The sequence below is a fragment of the Rattus norvegicus genome, chromosome 8, assembly GCF_036323735.1.
Source record: "Rattus norvegicus strain BN/NHsdMcwi chromosome 8, GRCr8, whole genome shotgun sequence".
NCBI classification, from domain to species: Eukaryota; Metazoa; Chordata; class Mammalia; order Rodentia; family Muridae; genus Rattus; species Rattus norvegicus.
In genome coordinates, this window is record NC_086026.1 from 41,645,134 (window position 1) to 41,663,528 (window position 18,395).

The following is an 18,395-nucleotide window of genomic DNA, read 5'->3' on the forward strand; positions in this document are numbered from 1 at the left end:
CCCTTACTCTTTGTATCTGACCCTCCTCCCTCCTCCTAGGTCCTGAGCAATGAAAAGACCCTAACCCTCAAATCTGTCCGCCAAGAGGATGCCGGGAAGTACGTGTGCCGGGCTGTGGTGCCCCGGGTAGGAGCTGGGGAGAGAGAGGTGACCTTGACTGTCAATGGTAAGGGCCCCACTCTAACACCACAATGGGAGTGGGGAATTCAAAGGAGGGGAGAGTCCCAAGGCATCTTGGTATGAGGTGTTGTCCCCAAAAGGAGGTCACTGAGTCTAGGCATTGTTGCCCCTCACACAGCATTCTGTCTGTCTGTGGAGGTAAAGGCAAACTTGTAAGTTTGTGGATCCTCTCCTTCTTTTCCACACCTTCCAAAGGATCTCAATAGAGGTAATGAATTTTATCCTGGCCAAGAAAATGAGGTCAAAGGTCACAGAATAACCATATTCCTTTATCTACCTTTTGACCCGAGCCCCATGACAAGGCCCACAGAGAGATTAAGGGGACACCTCTCACTTCTCGTGATCATCCACTTCCCATTGCATTTGGACTGCTCAGCCAGAGAGACATATCACTATCCCCAGGGACTGAGCCTACAGGGCCCTCCTGAGGTCACGGGGCATGTCTCGTCATACACAGTGAACATAAACATGGCAGAAAAGTGTGCTCGGAGTGGGAGTTCATTGGCGGCTGTTTGTGAAACACTGCGGGGTGGTAGTGTCAGATCAGACCTGGGTGCTGGGACGAAGGTTGCTATAAAAAAGCTAGAACCAGCCCAGGCCAGACTCAAGAAGTCTGGACAGCAAGTCTGCACACTTGGGCTGTGGTCAGAAATCAGGGTTGCCTGTCTGTAAGCTGGAGAAACGCTAAGGCCTGAACCACACCACCACTGTGCATCACCGAGTGCTGGTGGCTGCCTCAGAGCAAAGTCCTGAGCTTCAGGTCCTGGTGTGAGAGGACTCAGGGTCCTGGCCTGACAGCAGGGTGTGAGGCAAATTCCGGAAATGATCCAAAGTGACTATATCTCAACACAGGGAGCCACCCACAGACAAACTCTCCATTCTCTCTTTCTTTGCAGAAGAAAACCAAGCCCAGCTTGATGTCTCCTTAGCATCCCCGAGCTGTCCCTATTACTCAGCTCCTGCCCTGTAGTTCCTCTCTGGAGAAGGGCGACTGCTGCAGTGAGGTGGTCAATCTCCTCTGTCTACCCAGACTGCAGAACACTCACACATCACCTATCCCAGGCAGAACCCAGACTCCCAAGCCCTCCTGCCTTTCCTGTGTGTCCCCAGGATGCCACCAATAAATTGGCACTGCAGGGCTAAAAATAACAGCATCTGATCGCGCCTCAGTATATCCATGGCAACACAGGCTGCAGCCTTTTCCTGCCGAGCCTGTGTCTGACACTCCGTTCTGCGCGCCAGGACACAGTGAAATCGGCAACCCTCCCCACTGCCTGCTCTGGGGAGGGCGCTGAGGAGCCAAGCTGCCACTGCCTGTTGTCAGCCGTGACCCGCCCTCCCTTCCCAAAGCTAGGGACCTTCAGACACACAGTTGCCTGGAGCTATTAACTAAGCATCCTTGTGTCAAGGGGAAAGGAGGGAGAGGCTGGCATTTTTATCATTGCTTTAAGACATTCAGGTATTTCTTATTGGAAACTTTAAAAGACTTTGGGTGGGGGATCTCTTCCTTTGGTCCGGGGAAATACTACGCATGCTCGCAAGCGCACACTTGTGCACGAACACACCTGAGAAGGACCCACATTCCAGCCTAGGCTCTGGCATCCAGCCAACATGTATTCTGTCCATTTTTTTCCCCTCAGCCTGCGTGGCTTTCCTGGGTCGCTGGGCAGAGAACGTCAGGAGGGAGGAAACTGTCCCTTGCCTATTTTCCGCTAGTCACAGTGAGACTAGGGCCTGGATGAAATGACCCAAAGGGAAGAACCTGCCAGGCACCACTAGGGATGGGACTGTCTATCCTGCCTGCACTTGGAGAATGGGTGGATCGGTGGTGAGGCTGCTAGGTGGGGCCCTGGCATCTAGAACACAGCCATCTCAAAGCCCTCCTCCTGTGAGTGACAGCCAGACCCATGGCCTTGGGAAATGAATTGGCACCACTATAATCTGAGCTGGATCAAAGAGGGTACCAGGAGGAAGGGGGAGATGGCTGCCAATTGCCCATTGGTTCTCCAGGCCTGGTTTCCTTTATCCTAGTTTTTTGTTTTCTTTTCAAGAAGCCCAAAAAATGTATATGTATTTGTTGACAGCTTTTAGAGACCTGTGAATCTCTTCGGATTCCTAGTTCCTGGGAAATGCAAGGAAAAGACTTTTCTATGGTATCATCACTTAGCCCAGCTGCAAAACAAAGCATCATTCGGGTTCCACAGAACGTAGAGCCACTGTGGCTCGGGGCCAGCAGCTTCTTGGAGTGCAGGAACTCTGAGGAGGAAAGGCAGACTCAGCCCACCTCTAAAGCCTTCTGAGGACAAAGCTCTTACCTTGAGGTCTCCCATATCTGTGCACCAGACAGTTATTTCCCATAAGCCATCTCTCCCAATACCTGTTTTCCCCTTGGCTGAGAACCACTCATAGAAATGCAAATCTGTTTTAATTAAGGTGGTTAATAAACAGCAATTATGTTTGCAGCAATTTTTGTTTTGTTCCCAGCATAATTTTGCCTCTTCTCAGGAATCTCTCACTTTTAGCTCTCTTTCCTAAGTCTAAATCCCAACCATCACCCCAGGGACTGGGAACATGTGAGAATATTTTCGTCCCTACCCTCGTCCTTCAACCAGTCCAGCCCAAGTCAGGTGGAGATAAAGGGCAGCAAACTGGAAGGTTATGGAAGTGTTGGTGAGACAGGCTTCACTCCAGTGATATCCCTTGGCTTCTGTGCGCACACGCGCGCGCACACACACACACACACACATACACACACACATACACACACACACACACACACACACACACACACACACACTGAACGGGATAGCACTGGGTCAGGTTTGGAGGTGTGGTTTCAACTGGCCTGGCTGGTTGTGTATGTGGAGAAAAACAAGACAGTAAGCTAGAGTATCTCCTCAGACCTGTATAGGATTAGACTGTGAGCTCAGCTAGCAGACTTCCCTTTTGCAAGGTAATTCCCACCCTTGGTGAAGGAACAGTGCCACTTTCCTTTCCTTCTTGGCCCAACAGATATCCAATTTCTTAGGCAAGTTTGCCCTCTGCTGGACAACTGAGAAATTGCTTGAATTCCAACAAGGGAGCAAGGCTGGACGGCATTCGTTCTAGCTGCTGTCTTCTCTCATATCAGTGCTTGCCTTGACTCCCTTCCCAGGCTCACGGTCTCCTTTGCAAAGCATTCCCCATCTGCATATAGAATCGTTCTCTCTCCTCCGAAGCTAGTTAGTACTTTATCTGCACCACTCCTCTGGCATGAGTACTCACCTTTTGTGTTATTTGTGTCTTCTGGGAATTCTGTCTTAGAAGCATTCACTCGTGATCCCAGGAGAGGTTTATGACAGAATGCCTAATTCATCTTCAGGTCTCCTGCCTCACACTCTGCCTTGCATGCACAGGCCTTCTGTAAATGTCTGCTGAATGCTTGGATTGGTGAATACACTTCCGAACCCATCCAAAGAGGGTGCCGGCTGGGGCTCTGCCCTTCCTGCAACCCCAACGTGATGTCATCTTCCCAACAGGACCCCCCATCATCTCCAGCACACAGACCCAGCATGCCCTCCATGGAGAGAAGGGCCAGATCAAATGCTTCATCCGGAGCACACCACCGCCTGACCGAATTGTGAGTGCTTGGGGAGGGAAGGTGGTGAGGGTACCAGCAGAGGACCTATCCCCGGCCAACACTTGGGTACCCCAAAAACTGGTGCAAGCCTTGGAGCTTCCCTTCCCTCCATGGGATGAAATGATTCCTGTCTGTGTCTTGAGACCACACCCTGAAGATGAGCTGGGGAAAGCAGCCCTCTGTCCAGAGCAGGCAACCTTGGGGTATAGATGCCTCCAAGTGCTAGCATTGATGATTCAGACCGAATCTGTACCCTGAGGGCAGAGGGCAAGTTAAAACAGCAGTGAGGACAGACAACTCATTTCTTTTCTTTCCTGGGCTCAAAGCCACTGTTATAAAATTGTAAACTGGGTGTAGTTTACTGCCAGCAATCCCTGTGCCTCCCAGAATTATCCTTTCCTGGCTCTTCTCCTGGTGTTCAGGAGATACTCTGTGCCTCTGGTATGGAGAAGCCCCCTCCAAAATGACCATTCTATTATCCTTTCTCCCTCCAACCTCTCAGTCTCCAGGGCAGACCAGGCACAGCCCACCCCACTCCCTACCCCCACCCCCGGTTGGCCTTCATTTGCAACTTGGTGTTTACATTTCTTTTATTAAGAAAGACTTAAAATTTTAAATTTATTATTGTTGTGTGAGTGGGATGTGGAGGTGGACTGAATGCTGTGGTGCATGAGTAGAGATCAGAGGCCAACTCTGTGAGACCAGCTCTCTCCTTCCACATTTATGTAGATTTTGGAGATCCAACTCAGGACACCAGCCTCTAGTGGGAAACACCTAACCCACTAAGCCATCTCTCTAAACACAACAGGCACACACACCCCATCAATCTAAAACTGTAGCTGCTCCAGTATAAGAACAAAGGAGAACATTCTGTAGCACTTCTGAGGGCACATGCTAGTTTACTCTGCCCCTAAGTTGGTGTCTTAGTTACTTTGTATCACTGTAAGAAAACACAGGAAGACGGAGGTGATATATACACATATAAACATATGTATGTTTGTACTATGTAGTATGTGATATGGTTGATGTGCATATATGGTGTGGTATATGTTTATATGTTATGATTATATTTATATTTATGTGATCAGTGGTACATACACGCATGTGCATTATGATATGATATGGCATATGAATAATTCTGAATGCAAGGTTTGTGTTCTATGTATGTGTAGTATTTGTAATATGTGTGCTTACGCATGTATGTGTTGTACATGTGTGTTTATTTTCCTAGTTTGTGGTATAGTGTGTAGGTATATTGTGCTTTTGCACATGTTGACATGTGTATGGGTGTTGAGTATTTACATGTGTTTTATAATGTGTATATGTGGATATCTTTTAAGTGTGGAGTATACTCATGCACACATATCAGTGTGTGCACATGCTAGTCATATGTGTGATATAGTATCCATGTTCCTGCTTGTGTTGGTTGTTTATATTTGTGAGATGTATTTAGGTGTGTAGTGTGTGGCATATGTATGCAAATATATATGTTTATGTTTATGGTGGTGGTGTGTGGCAGTGATTGTGAACATGAGCCTAGTTATGTCAACGTCTTGGAGGGGTGATACCATGGTCCAGGTATGACCTTTCCTAATCCTGCACAACCCGGCAGGCCTGGTCCTGGAAGGAGAATGTGCTGGAGTCGGGGACATCAGGGCGCTACACAGTGGAGACGGTGAACACCGAGGAGGGCGTCATCTCCACGCTGACCATTAGCAACATTGTGCGTGCTGACTTCCAGACCATATACAACTGTACAGCCTGGAACAGCTTCGGCTCTGACACAGAGATCATCCGACTCAAGGAACAAGGTGAGAACTGCCAGGGTGCCCTGGGGACCAGGGAATGCAGGCCAGAGCTAAGGACGGAGCACAGTGTTCTTCCTTACTGCAATGCAGCCTCACATAGCTACTACCTTCTGCTGCAAGGGGCACTGGCCCGACCCAGGGCACAAAGACCACTCTGAGTGATGGCCTCTGGGGCTGTTCAGGAAAGGGTGACCACAGAGTGAGCTTGGCTGACGGCAGCGATAAACACCCAATAGTGTCCAGACACCCTGGCTTCCACACATTCTGCCTTCCCCTGAGAGCTCTGAGCTGATGCCCAAGTGTCCTTGCTAGGTTGTCCTTGGACATACACACTGAGGAACCTGGCCCAAACGTGATAGAACAGCAGAAGTCCCGAGAATGGGCCAATGCTAAAGCTGAGGAGTAGCATTGTTTATCTGAGAGAGTGGGGACTGGGCTCAGACACTTGCAACCCCCAGGAGACTCCGGGACCACTGTACCCTAGGAGACTCTGGTCAGTTCTGGAGCACAGAGCAGCTGGATCTTGAGAGAGAGAGGGAGAAAGAGGAAGGAAGCTTACCTCGCTGTAATCCATCACTATGACCCCATATGCACACCGCTGTAGCTCCTGATTAGATGCTAAGAACCTGGTCTCATGTTAGACATAGTACAAGTTCCTGAACTCTCAGTTACACAGTAGACTAAGGCACAGGATCATCTGAGCCCACAGATTCAAGACCAGGCTGGGGAACAGAGCAAACCCTCATCTCAGAACAAACAATTGATCTCCAGTCTCCATTTAAAGTTCCCCAGCTCAGACTACCAAATGGAGAGTGCCAGAGCTAGTCCAGAGACTTTCACTCAGCACAGTCCTGGACCTGGCTGCAGATCTTTCCTCAGTCAGCTAGTTCCCAGGCATGGGGTTCAGGGGAGGTGTTCAGCAGGTCTGGGCCTCTGGATTAGACGTTGGAAGCCCAGCAAGTGGTCCCAACCAGACCCCACAAACCTCAATAAATCAAGAGGTGGCCAGTGATTATCACACCTACAGATCAAATGTCTCAGTGTCTCCAAACACCTCTTCCTAATAGGTGCTGCTTTGCATAACGCTTTGCATATAATTTGCATAATACCATCCACACATCATCCAAACCTCCCTGGTCCCCTGTTGCCTATCCTCCCTCTTTGTCTTCCCCTTGGTGCCCTTTACCCCTGTGCCCTCCTTTAGTAATCCCCTCCACCCCTCCCCCAGCCCCCAAACCTCCCCTGCAGGTTTGACTTTTATCTCTGTCCCTGCCCCTGCTCCGGAGGGCCATGTCTGGCTGAATGAACTCAAGTTTAGTTGGGGGAACCTGCATCTATGGAGCGGTCTCAGAGTCATAACAGAAAAGGGAACCCCCCTTGACCCCTCCAGGTGACCAATCCCCTGCCCCACCCTACCCTGGCCAGCCAGGCCCTGGCTGTGGACGCTTGCTTTATTTCCAAACAGGTTCGGAAATGAAGTCGGGAGCCGGGCTGGAAGCAGGTACGGAAGGAGCCGATAAGAACTGCCCGGGGGCGGAGGGAGGGACTCGGCTAGTAGGGGAGGGGCTCTAAAGGGGGCAGGGAGGCTGCTAAGTTCTCTGTCCTCCCCGGGTCAAAGGCTCAGTGCAGTCAGAGCAGTGGGAGGGGGCTCGCAGCAGCTGGCGTCCAGGGACCCCAAATGCCTGCCTGATACCACAGCCCAGGGCTCCTTCCTCCCCAGGACACAGCTCTTGCTCCCCTCCTACCCTTTGTCCTCAGAAGCCCTGGCGCCTGTCCCCGCCCCAGCTCTCCTCTATTTCCAGGCCCTCCCTGACTCTGCTCCTCAGCATATCACCAGCTCAACATTGCTCCCCAGGGGCCTGTGGCCTGCTCCATCCATGCTTGCTGGCTCACCACCTCCCCTGTTCCCTGTATCCCCGCCATGGAAGCATCATCTCATCATCAAGCCAACACTGCTGGACACTGGCCCTCTAGGGCTCCCGTAGCCAAGTGGTCATCAAGCTCCACGGGTTGATTTGTTCCATCTAGACAACTGTTCCCTCTGAATCCCCCGGCAGGACACCAGAGGACAGCAGGACTTGGTGAATCCTGCTCCACAGGGCTGACCAACGCCTGAGGGTCCTCTGTCTCAGTTCTCTGCCCACACTGGTCGCTTGGCCTCTGTCAGCCTTTTAATGAGCTCTACGTGGAGCCTACATCCCCTGCTCCCTGGACACCCGGGCCCTTCTCAGAGCACCAATCTAGATTACAGCCGTCCCACAGAGGCCCATCCGGAGGCAGCATGCAATTATCTGCCACCTCCATCTTCAGGTCTCTAGAGGTCCAGGTCCTGTGGAAGCACTTATTTAATATTCCTTCCACCTTTGGTGGCTAAGACCCCCCTCATGGCCAGTTCCCTTCTTTGGATGAAGAGGAAGCTAAGGAAGGCAAGTCCTTCCCCCGTCCCTCTCAAGGGAATGTTCTATCCAGAAAGTAGTCAGAAAAGGTGACCTAAGTCAGAATCCAAGAGACCAGGAAAGGTAAGGGATGCCACCTGCCTTCACAGAGCCCTTCTTCTGCCCCCGCCTACCCAAGATGCACCTACCGCCTGCTATTAACCGTGCAAGAAAATGGCGAGTTAGAGGAGACGAGTCAGCAGTGGCCATACTTCTGCTGCCTCAGCTCCCCGAGTTACGGAGGAAAAGTTGGAGCCTGGGAAAGTTAAGAGAGAATGCCTTGGCTCTGAGATGGGAAGGGATACCCCCTGAGTTTTCCTTAGGAAACTTACTAGGAATCCCAGGAGTGCTAGACCAAACACAAAGTAAAGCAATTCAAACCACAGAACTAATGAGGTCTAACTAGGAACACCTGTTTGTCCGATCCGGCTTGGCTGAGATCTCATCTCTTTTCTTGGTCCTGATTTCTGTCTGAGCCGAGCCCCAACAACTCCCCCTTTCAGTCCTTGGGATTGCCATCCTTACTTCCTCTTGGTCACCTCCTGTCCCCTCTGGAGGTCTTGGCCACTAATAGGTAGGTAACAAAAGAATCTGCGTGTGAATTGTGAATCCCGGGGTACTGTGACACCAGACCTGTCTAATAGATGCCCCCCCTACTTCACAGCAGTTTGGGGGCCAGGATTTCAGTGTTTCTTTCTCCTTAGTGACCAGGGGTCAGGGAGCAGGGCACTCAGGTGGTATGCATGAAATCCTGAGTTTCCCAAAATAGCAAAAGAAAAAAAGAACAGTGATACTCTAACCATAGCCCCGGAACGCCTCGCCTTCTGAGGGTCATCCAAGCTGCACTGATGAATGTGGGCGGGGAAGAAGTCAGGCGTTCAGAGGAATTTCCTCTTGGTTAAGGCTTCGGTCTGCTACTGCCCTTCCCACAGACACAAAGGAACTGGAACAAATAAAGAGAGCAGGGCCCTTGGCTCTGCTCCAAGACGTTTCCTCACACTCTTTCACCTAACGTCCTTAAAGACCTCGAAAGGCACATACACTCTCACTACTCCATTTTACAGAGAAGAGACTTGGAGACGTAGGGCAAGACGCTCAGAAGGTATGATGGAACCAGGGACACAACCGGCCAGCAGTCTAGAGCATAATACCGTGTGACACCGAACAGAGAGAGGGAGCTGGGAGAGTGAGGAAACCTGGATTGGTCTTGTTCACACCCGGAAGGCACACACGTCCATGAATGAGCCACTGATATCTCTGGGCTTCAGTGTCCTTCCCAAATGAGGGGCTTGGGTTCATTATAATCCAATTGGACCCTTCCTCAGAATTTCTAAGAGCTGTTCAGGGCTACTGGTAGACTGACTGCTCAGGGCCTAATGTCGTGGGCTCAGGGCCCATGTGCGTCCATAGAAGGTGCAGAGCTTTACAGAAAAGCAGTCTCCCTGCCCCCACAGCATCACCTACTCTCCCTGCCCATTTGGCCAGGGCCAGAGGCAGACTGGGGAGTGTGCCAGGGTGAAGAGTCCTTTGGAATCAGAGTAGATGGTAGCTGTTGAAGGGCTGACCTCAAAGGAGAAGGGTGTGGAGGTCAAGAAACAAAGAAAGGACCTTTTCTCCTGAGCACTGCGGTGGCAAGGAAGCTGTGATGGAACTCCCCTGGTCTCAAGACACGGACATGTGTGCAGTATAGGTCCTGATTCTCAGCAGGCCAAAGGGGGAAGTTGCCTCAGAGTTGAAATCCCTGAGAGCTGGTTTTCTGTATGCACCCTCCTTGTTCCACAGAAAGGGAAGGAAGGAAGGAACTGGACAAGAAAGGGCGGGAGCCATTACCGTTGTTGTTGTTGTTGTTGTTGTTGTTGTTGTCGTCGTCGTTGTCGTCGTCGTCGTCGAAGGAAAGCCATGGACTTATGACTCACTAACCAGTACATGAATTATAGGTTCCTCCCTTAATGCTGAAGACAGCTAAATTAGGCTAGCCTCGTCCTGCATCTCCAGTTTTCCTCTCCCTGGCTCTCTACCCTGTTCTAGCATCTACCCCTTCCCCCTGGCTCCTCCCCACTCTCCACCCACCCTATGTCCTCTATCCAGGCTCAACATTCCTATCCAGAGCTAACCCCTACTGGACTCTCTGTGCCTGCCCAGACCCCACCAAGGCATTCCCAAGAGGGTCCCACATGGCAGTGGTCTGGCCCCAGCTTGGCAGGGGCTGCACCCGGGGGGACAGCAGGGGAGTAGTTTTCTCCTTCCCTCATCAGCCTTGTTTGTTTCTTTCCCACAGAGTCAGTGCCAATGGCCGTCATCATCGGGGTGGCCGTAGGAGCTGGCGTGGCCTTCCTCGTCCTAATGGCAACCATTGTGGCCTTCTGCTGTGCCCGTTCCCAGAGAAGTACGGGAGGGAGACCCGGGATCTCAGGGAGGGGGACAGAGCAAAAGGCCAGGCTTAGACTGCCCAGGAGAGCAAGTAAGCAGGAGTACAAAGAACAGGGGCCACAACAATGTTGTGAGCTCCTGGGGCAGGGCTGGGTATGATGCATTGTTATGCCCCTGGAGGGTGTCTGGCAGCGTGTGGGAACTCTACTGAGCCTGAACCCAACTCAACTGGCCTCCACGTAGCAGGACAGGCCACCAGCGCTTTGGGCTGGACACACAGCGCTGTTATGTGGAGTGTATAGAAAACCTCAGAGGGAACAGGGTGGCTTGACCGTCCATGCTCTGCAAAGACTGCTGGCTTAACCTGAAAAGCAAGTCACCCACACAGAGCACAGAAGCATGTGAAGACTTGCCCTGGACAGGCTTCTAAAGGTCTTTCATCTTTAGCGCTACAGCTCTAAGGCCACTACACTCTTAAAGAATATATGTATTTGGGGGGCTTTGTACTGGGCTCAGCTCTGGAGTTACATGTAACTGGCAGGAGATGGCAGGATGGCAGAGAGGAGGTGAAGACAGGAGAAGTGCCATCTTCTACTCTGTGACCCTGGGCAAGTCACATGTACTTACGGCCTCCATTTCCTTATTGGTGATATTAGACAGTTGGATGGTATAGCTTGTATGACCCCCAACCACCTTTGAGCTTCTAGGATCAGAATGCACTGAGTCACCATGACAAGCTATGACCACCTCCCATCCTTCACTTGTTAGAGGAAGCTGCTGATGCCCCTCCCCTCTTCTCCATTCCCAGCTGAGCAACCTTACCACCTTGTGACTGTCCAACACAATAGCCTTGAGACCTCCCTTGCTGCCTCTCCATGAAAATTACAAGGGAGCGTATTTCAGCAAGATTTGTCTAACAGGCTGCTCCCATAGTTCAGGGAAGCTGTGTGCTCTGGATTGGCTGAGAGACCTTAAGGTCTATTTCACATTAAGATGTGTGGCCCTGTAAACAGAGAGCTCAAATCCAGGTAGAGACAGACAGAGAAGACTTCTCAACGTGAGTAAGGACTCAGAGTGACAGATCCTGACCAGAGGAAGTAGAGGGATGTGTAAGGACAGCCTCTCCAGCCACAGGAGACACTGCAGAAGCTTGATGGCTTGCGTGACCAGTCTTTGAGGCCCATCCAGCCAACAGTTGATCTCTACAGAAGTTCTATGGGTGGGGGCCTGCAAAAAACTGAAAATCCAGAGTCTGAGGGGAGGTTAAATCCTGAAGTGGAGCGGGGAAAGGGGGTGGCAGCAAGGGGCTGTGGGGCAGTTGCTGTCCCTTGCCTAAGGATGAGAACTGAACTTTCTTGTTCTACACTTTCCTATCTTATGTCCAGATCTCAAAGGTGTTGTGTCAGCCAAAAATGATATTCGAGTGGAGATTGTACACAAGGAGCCAGCTTCTGGTCGGGAGGCTGAGGACCACACCACCATCAAGCAGCTGATGGTAAGAGCGCTGCCTATGCCCCACTCCATCCTGAGAACACAGACTTCTTGGTGCTCTCCATACTGCTGACAGGCAGCGCATCCAGGCAAACCCCTCCTGCCCCTGAAGTGGGCCAGGCATACACTCAGCCAGTTGAGTGTTTATTTGTGCATCTGTGAAGTGATGGGGAGGGAACTCAAAGACATCTTTGATGCAATGCTTGACCTGGATCCTGACCACTGAGTAAGGAAAGAACTTGTGCTTGAATTCACATGTGTGGCTATATACGGTCTCACACCGGGAGGGGGATGGTGTAGACATTTGATGCATTTTTTTCTCCTCTTCCCCCTTCATACACACACACACACACACACACACACACACACACACACACACACACACACAAGTCTGGCAGAAACATCTTCTTGGAAACTGGAAGCAAATGTGCGAAACTTCTCCAACAACACCAAACTGGCACCTCCTCTTCCTGATCCTCTCCACAAGGACCACGATCCTTCCAACTGTCCAGGCAGAAGCCTAGTCAACTCTGCCAGAAGCTCATAGGACACCTTATACTGCGGTGGTAATATCTGGGAACAGACACAAGAAAGCAAGGAATAAAGGACAAGGGCTTCTCTGAGCCCCAGTGACCATATCTATGAAATGGACGTAAACAGGGTCATCATCAGGATTACAGGGTAACTAACAGCCTGAGTACGTATGGGGTACAGTAGAGTTTCCCCTCGACACGTGTGCGGAGTTCTGTCCTATAATTCCCAGGTACCCAAATCTGAATGTGTGCGAGTCTCTTGTATAAAATGCTATATGACATTGAGACAGATGCTACCCACATCCTCTCATATAATATAAATCATCTCTACTTATGAAATGTAATGTAAGCGCTATGTAATCAATTACTGTACCATATTGTTTAAGGATTAATGGTGAGTAAAATATGCACATTCTGTACAGGCAATTTTCCCTAAATATTTTTGATCCACGGTTGGCTGAATCTGCTGTACAGAATCTAGGAATGCAAGGCCTGCCTACGAGAGCCCAAGAATTGCTGACTACTGTGTGGCTCTAAATCCGCCCACTAGATGGGGAGCAACTGCTGCTTTATCCGTCCCTGGCAGAGGCTCCTGATGTTTCATGAGTGGGACTGACTTTCCTCTCTGCTATGCTTCCTCTAGTCAATTGATTTTCAGGGTCTGTCAATTCTGCTTCAAAAATACGTCTCGACTGTGTGCCCCACCTCCCCTCCACAGTCACTGCCTTATTTTGGGCCTTGCCATTGCCCTCCTCCCTGCCAGCCACTGCAACAATCTCCCAAATGGAACTTGGCTTTGGCCAGTTGTCACAATCCATCCTTCGTGGCCCTGCCAAAAGTGTCATTGTGAAACACAAATCTGGCAGCCCACGCCTGTGACCCCAGCGTTCAGGAGGCAGAAACAGTGGTACCTCTATGACCCTGAGGCCAGCCTGAACTGATGAACGAGACTCTGTCTCAAACTAAATAAAATATTAAGTGCAAATCTGGTCCTGTGACAATCTACTGAAGTCTCACGGTGGCTTCCATGTCTGCTGGATGAAGTCCAGGTACCCAACATGCCATCGAGCCCTTTGCTGCACGGCACCTGCCAACCTTTCTAGTTCTACCTTCCAGCCAGACATACCTAGCTTTGCAGACACAACAAGTCCTGGTGACTCCTGTTCTAGGAGTCCTTTATACATTGAAGACCCCATGGTCCTTCTCCCTGTGAACTTCTCTGATAAATTTCATACCCCGCAATAAGAATTGGTTCAAATGTCATCCACTCCAAGATTTTCTCCGCCTGCCCCCTCCTCCACACACTGTCGAGCTGTGCTGTGTCTTGGTTTTGGTTTTGCTGTACTCTCCATGAGCCTCTTTGACAGCCCACTGCTGGACAAGGGAGCCTCTCTGGGTACTCCAGAGCCTCTCAATGGCAAAGCTGATGTGGGGCCTCCCTGACACAGTACCTGACATAGCAAAGCATTCCTTCTCACAGGATGGAACAGACATCCCAAACCCGAGAAGGAATGATACTACTAATTAAGCTTCATCAGTTCTACCCCTCATCCCTGATGAGCTCTTTAGTTCTCTCCCACAGAGGTCTTTCTTCTGTCTCAAAGTCATGCTCTCAGGAAGAGGGCAGGCGTTCCTGAGTATTTGGGGGCAGAGCAGAGGGGATAATTTGGCAGAAGGGACTTGCTGAGGCTCTGTAGCTAGTCTGTCCCTTGGGAAGATACTCACTGGCCCCCTTCTTCCACACCAGGAGACTTTATACCCTATGATCTGGGAAATACTCCATCATCAAGGGGAAGTGCCTTAGACGTTATATCTGGTGGGAAAGAACAATAACACTCTAGATGGAACCAGGACGTTTACTGGAAAAGTGAAGGAAAAAAAACATAATGCGATTAGTAGGGGAATAACAGGAAGGAGGCACAGTGGCCCACAAGACTGAGATGTAAGCAAACAAAACCCCCTGATCAAAGAGTTGGTTGGGAGCCTGAGGCCGAGCGCCACTGCAGGAGCGCCACTGCAGGGGTAACACACCTTATGTCTGGGGGGAAGCATCCGTGTGGTCCCCAATCACTTTACACATCCACTGTGCACTGTGGAAGCTTTGTCTTACACCTCATCATTACTCGGTGATTTGGAGCTCAGCTGCTCACTCAGTCACAAATACTGATCACTGCACTCACTCTGGCCAGAAGCATGCTGGCCAGGGACCACAACATGCAAGGTCCTAAAACCAAGGTGTGGTGGGGATTAGAAGAGAGCAGTATCTTTTCCCTAAGGCTGTTTGGCATAGGTCGAGGAAGACAGTTTTCCGGTTCGTTTGAGTCACTGCCATGAGGAAGAGATGTGACCTGTTTTGTTAGTTGGCTCTCTGCTGCTATGACAGAATGCTGAGAAAAATCAGGGCTGGGGGATGGCCCGGTCCATATGGTGTCTTGACACACAAACATGAGAACCAGAGTTCCATTTTCTCAGAACTCGTGTGAAAAAAAGCAAGCACCAGCAATGGAAGTCTTGGGGAGGTGGAGGCAGGAGGATCTCTTAGGCTCACAGAGCAGCCAAGCTAGCTACACTAGTGAGCTCTGGGCTCAGTTAGCAACCTTGCCTCAAACAATAAGATGGAGCTTTTCAAAAATACCCAAGGTCAATTTATGCCCCCCCCACACATACACACACCACAAACACACACAAAGGAGGGGGAAAGGCTCAGACCTCTATCCCAGGACTCAGGAAGCTGAAGCAGAAAGTTTGCTACAGTCAACTGCGACTTGAGCTACAAAGTGAGCCCCTGTCTCAGAGCAGCAACAACAAAGCCAACACTGCTAAAATGACTCATGAGGCAAAAGCCAGTGATGCTCAAGCCAGACCATCTGAGTCTGAACCCCACCCCAGAGCCACAGGGGAAAGAGAACCAACACCTTAAAAAAATTGTCATTTGATGTCCACACACACCCACTGTTACAAAGTGGGGAGAGAGAGAGAGAGAGAGAGAGAGAGAGAGAGAGAGAGAGAAACACAGAGGAGAGAGAGAGATTAACTAAAAAATAAAAGAGAAACAGTTTCTTTGGCCCAAGGTTTTAGTTCACGTTCCCATGGCCCTGATGCCTTCAGACCTGCATCAAGACAGAATTATCACTGGAAAAGCATGCAACAGAGAAGACTGTCTGTGTTATGCTGGCCAGGAAGCAAAAAGAGACAAGAGTTCCAGTGGCCTCCTCTAGGGCACACCTTCAGTGACCTCACTCCCTTCTACTAAGCACTACCTCCTAATAGAGCCACGTCATGGGGATACTTACTGCCTTGAACACATGGCCTTTGGGGAGACAGCTCAGATCCAATCCATAGCAGCTATGCTGCCAGCGTCTCCACTGGGATTCCTTCCAGCATCCTAGCCCTGACTGAAGGACTGCCGTAAAGAGCCCGCTGTAGAGCTGGTGTTGACGTTCTGTGGGTACTTCCTTATCTCAGGCGCAACTCCCTGGTGAGCAGAGCTGTCCGGCTGCATCTTACCCTGTATATGCAGGGCCCTTAGTGCAGGGCCTGGCCAGAATTTTTCAACAAATATTCAAATGAGAAGTCTGGAGATGTCCCTGCCCAGTGGAAGAAAACATGGCCTCACAGATGCTTCATCCACCCCCACCTCCTGTCTCTGCCTTGACGTGAGGGTTTCCACAACTTTACTGAGGTCTGGAATTGTATCCAACTGTTTCACCTGCCTTCCTGCAGTCCAGGCCATGCAGGGGCTACAAATGGCAACCCTTAGAGCTCATTTCCTCCTCTTCTCCTGGGAGGAGGTGGAGTTGAGCTCACCTTCTATGCACTGAGTAGCCATTTTTGGGTTGTAGATGGACCGGGGTGAATTCCAACAAGACTCCGTGCTGAAGCAGCTGGAGGTCCTCAAAGAAGAGGAGAAGGAGTTTCAGAACCTGAAGGTAAGAGCAGCCACAGTGGGTCTGGATTACAGAGATGATGACCCCATCTGTCCCTTTCCCAAACAAAAAACCACAGCCAGCAGAATGGAAGGGCTCAAGGCCAGCCTGGGGACAGGTGTCACCCTCTAAGGGGGAGGGACTGAAAGTAGCTGCTCTCCTTGTCCTAACACCGAGAAACTGACTTAAGGGTGGATTCATAGCATTCTCCTCTCCCACAGTCTTATAACAAATAGAGTTTTAGAAGTCAGTATTCATGTTCCAGACAAATACACAAAAGCGATTAAAGGCCTTTTTTTTTTTTAATGATCTTGCATTACTCCTGATGTAGACCACGTCTGGAACACTATCACCTTCCCTCCTGACAAATAAGCCCCTGCCAGGGTCTGCTAGCATCCCTGCCATGCTAACCCTTGCTGTATCCTGGTCCCTTACTCCCCAACCCTTCCCTCAGTCATTGCCTCCCCTGTGGAAAGTAGGATTGCTCAACCTGGCCCCCTGCCACAGCCAATGAAGACTCCCTGGTGAAATGCCTCTTGTTTTTGCCTACCCAGGACCCCACCAACGGCTACTACAGCGTCAACACCTTCAAAGAACACCATTCAACTCCAACCATCTCCCTGTCCAGCTGCCAGCCAGACCTTCGTCCCACAGGCAAACAGCGAGTGCCCACAGGCATGTCCTTCACCAACATCTACAGCACCTTGAGCGGCCAGGGCCGCCTCTACGACTATGGACAGAGGTTTGTACTGGGCATGGGCAGCTCTTCCATTGAGCTTTGTGAGCGGGAGTTTCAGAGGGGCTCCCTCAGCGACAGCAGCTCCTTCCTGGACACGCAGTGTGACAGCAGCGTCAGCAGCAGCGGCAAACAAGATGGCTACGTGCAGTTTGACAAGGCCAGCAAGGCTTCTGCCTCCTCTTCCCACCACTCCCAGTCCTCTTCCCAGAACTCCGACCCCAGTCGACCCCTGCAGCGGCGGATGCAGACTCACGTCTGAGGACCGACCAAGCACTGTGGTGGGAATGGGCCAAAGAGGAGGACAGGCCACATTCTCGTTCTCCAAGGACTGGGGCTATTTTGCAGAGGACCCTAGAACTGGCCACCTCCGGGGTGGCCTCCAAGCACCTCTGTTAACACCTTCCTTCGAAGCTCTGATCAAGCACAAATCTGGCTCCCGGGTGGAAAATGAAGAGAGTGCGGTTGAGTGCATAGTGCTCAGGGCCTTTGTCTCGTGCTCTTCCCTAAAGGTCCCTCAAACACCTTGTCCTCCCATGGGCATTAGTGGCAGCTAGAACTTTGCTTTTATGAAACTGCCGTCCACTTTGCTAGCTCCTCTTGCTGCCCATAAGCCATCCCTGATGCCTGTATTCCTTACAGCCTTGGGGAACGGAGGACCTTTTCCCAGCACTGAGCTGCTCCGGAGACCCCAGCTTCCCCACTGTGGGTAGCCCATACCACAGAGGCTGGAGGCTGAGAAATGACCCCGACCAAAGGAGTATTTGCCTGGGAGCCCGCCCCCACTTTGTTTGGTGTTTGTGTCTGTATTCTTGCAGTTCTGTTTTTGGACTTGGTGCCTCTGAGCTCGGTGGTGGGACTGGCCCATCCGAATCTAGTGTCCTCAGAGCCGAGGAAGGGAAGGAGAGAATGTGAACGCCTGGAGAACAGCTGACCCAACACACCCTGTGCCAGGCTGTGCAGTTCAGAGCCCTCGCCCCCAACCCTCACACCCTGCTTCCTGTTCTCCCTTCCTTCCCACAGCACAATCAAGCTAATATGAGGAGTGTGAGAACTTCTCCTGTCAGGGTTTGTTGAACAGTCACTGCAGAGTGCTTCCTGGGAGGTGTGGGTTTGAGGTGGGGTGGGGCTGAAATCTAGGCTGGAGGATGAGACAGACTCTTTCAGCTAATGACCACAAAGAACAATGATCCATTCTCCTGTAGACAGGACTCTGTGTGCAAGAGGGACAGTTTTCTTCACCTCTCCCATCACTCCCCACTTAAGAATAAACGTTAGGGCCATTACCCACAACAAA

The 18,395-nt window shown here is 50.9% G+C and overlaps 1 protein-coding gene across 8 annotated transcripts in view; it reads left to right on the plus strand.

Moving 5' to 3' along the window:
• Kirrel3 (kirre like nephrin family adhesion molecule 3) overlaps positions 1 to 18,395 on the plus strand; it is a 539,837-nt gene extending 521,442 nt beyond the window's left edge. Inside the window, exons 10-18 of one of the 8 annotated variants that reach the window (XM_039081392.2) lie at positions 40 to 166; positions 3,699 to 3,799; positions 5,412 to 5,610; positions 7,073 to 7,108; positions 10,321 to 10,503; positions 11,798 to 11,907; positions 16,279 to 16,365; positions 16,917 to 17,104; positions 17,202 to 18,395. In XM_039081392.2, coding sequence (XP_038937320.1) covers positions 40 to 166; positions 3,699 to 3,799; positions 5,412 to 5,610; positions 7,073 to 7,108; positions 10,321 to 10,503; positions 11,798 to 11,907; positions 16,279 to 16,365; positions 16,917 to 17,104; positions 17,202 to 17,655 — 1,485 coding nt within the window. In that variant the 3' untranslated portion in view covers positions 17,656 to 18,395. 8 annotated transcript variants of the gene reach the window in all.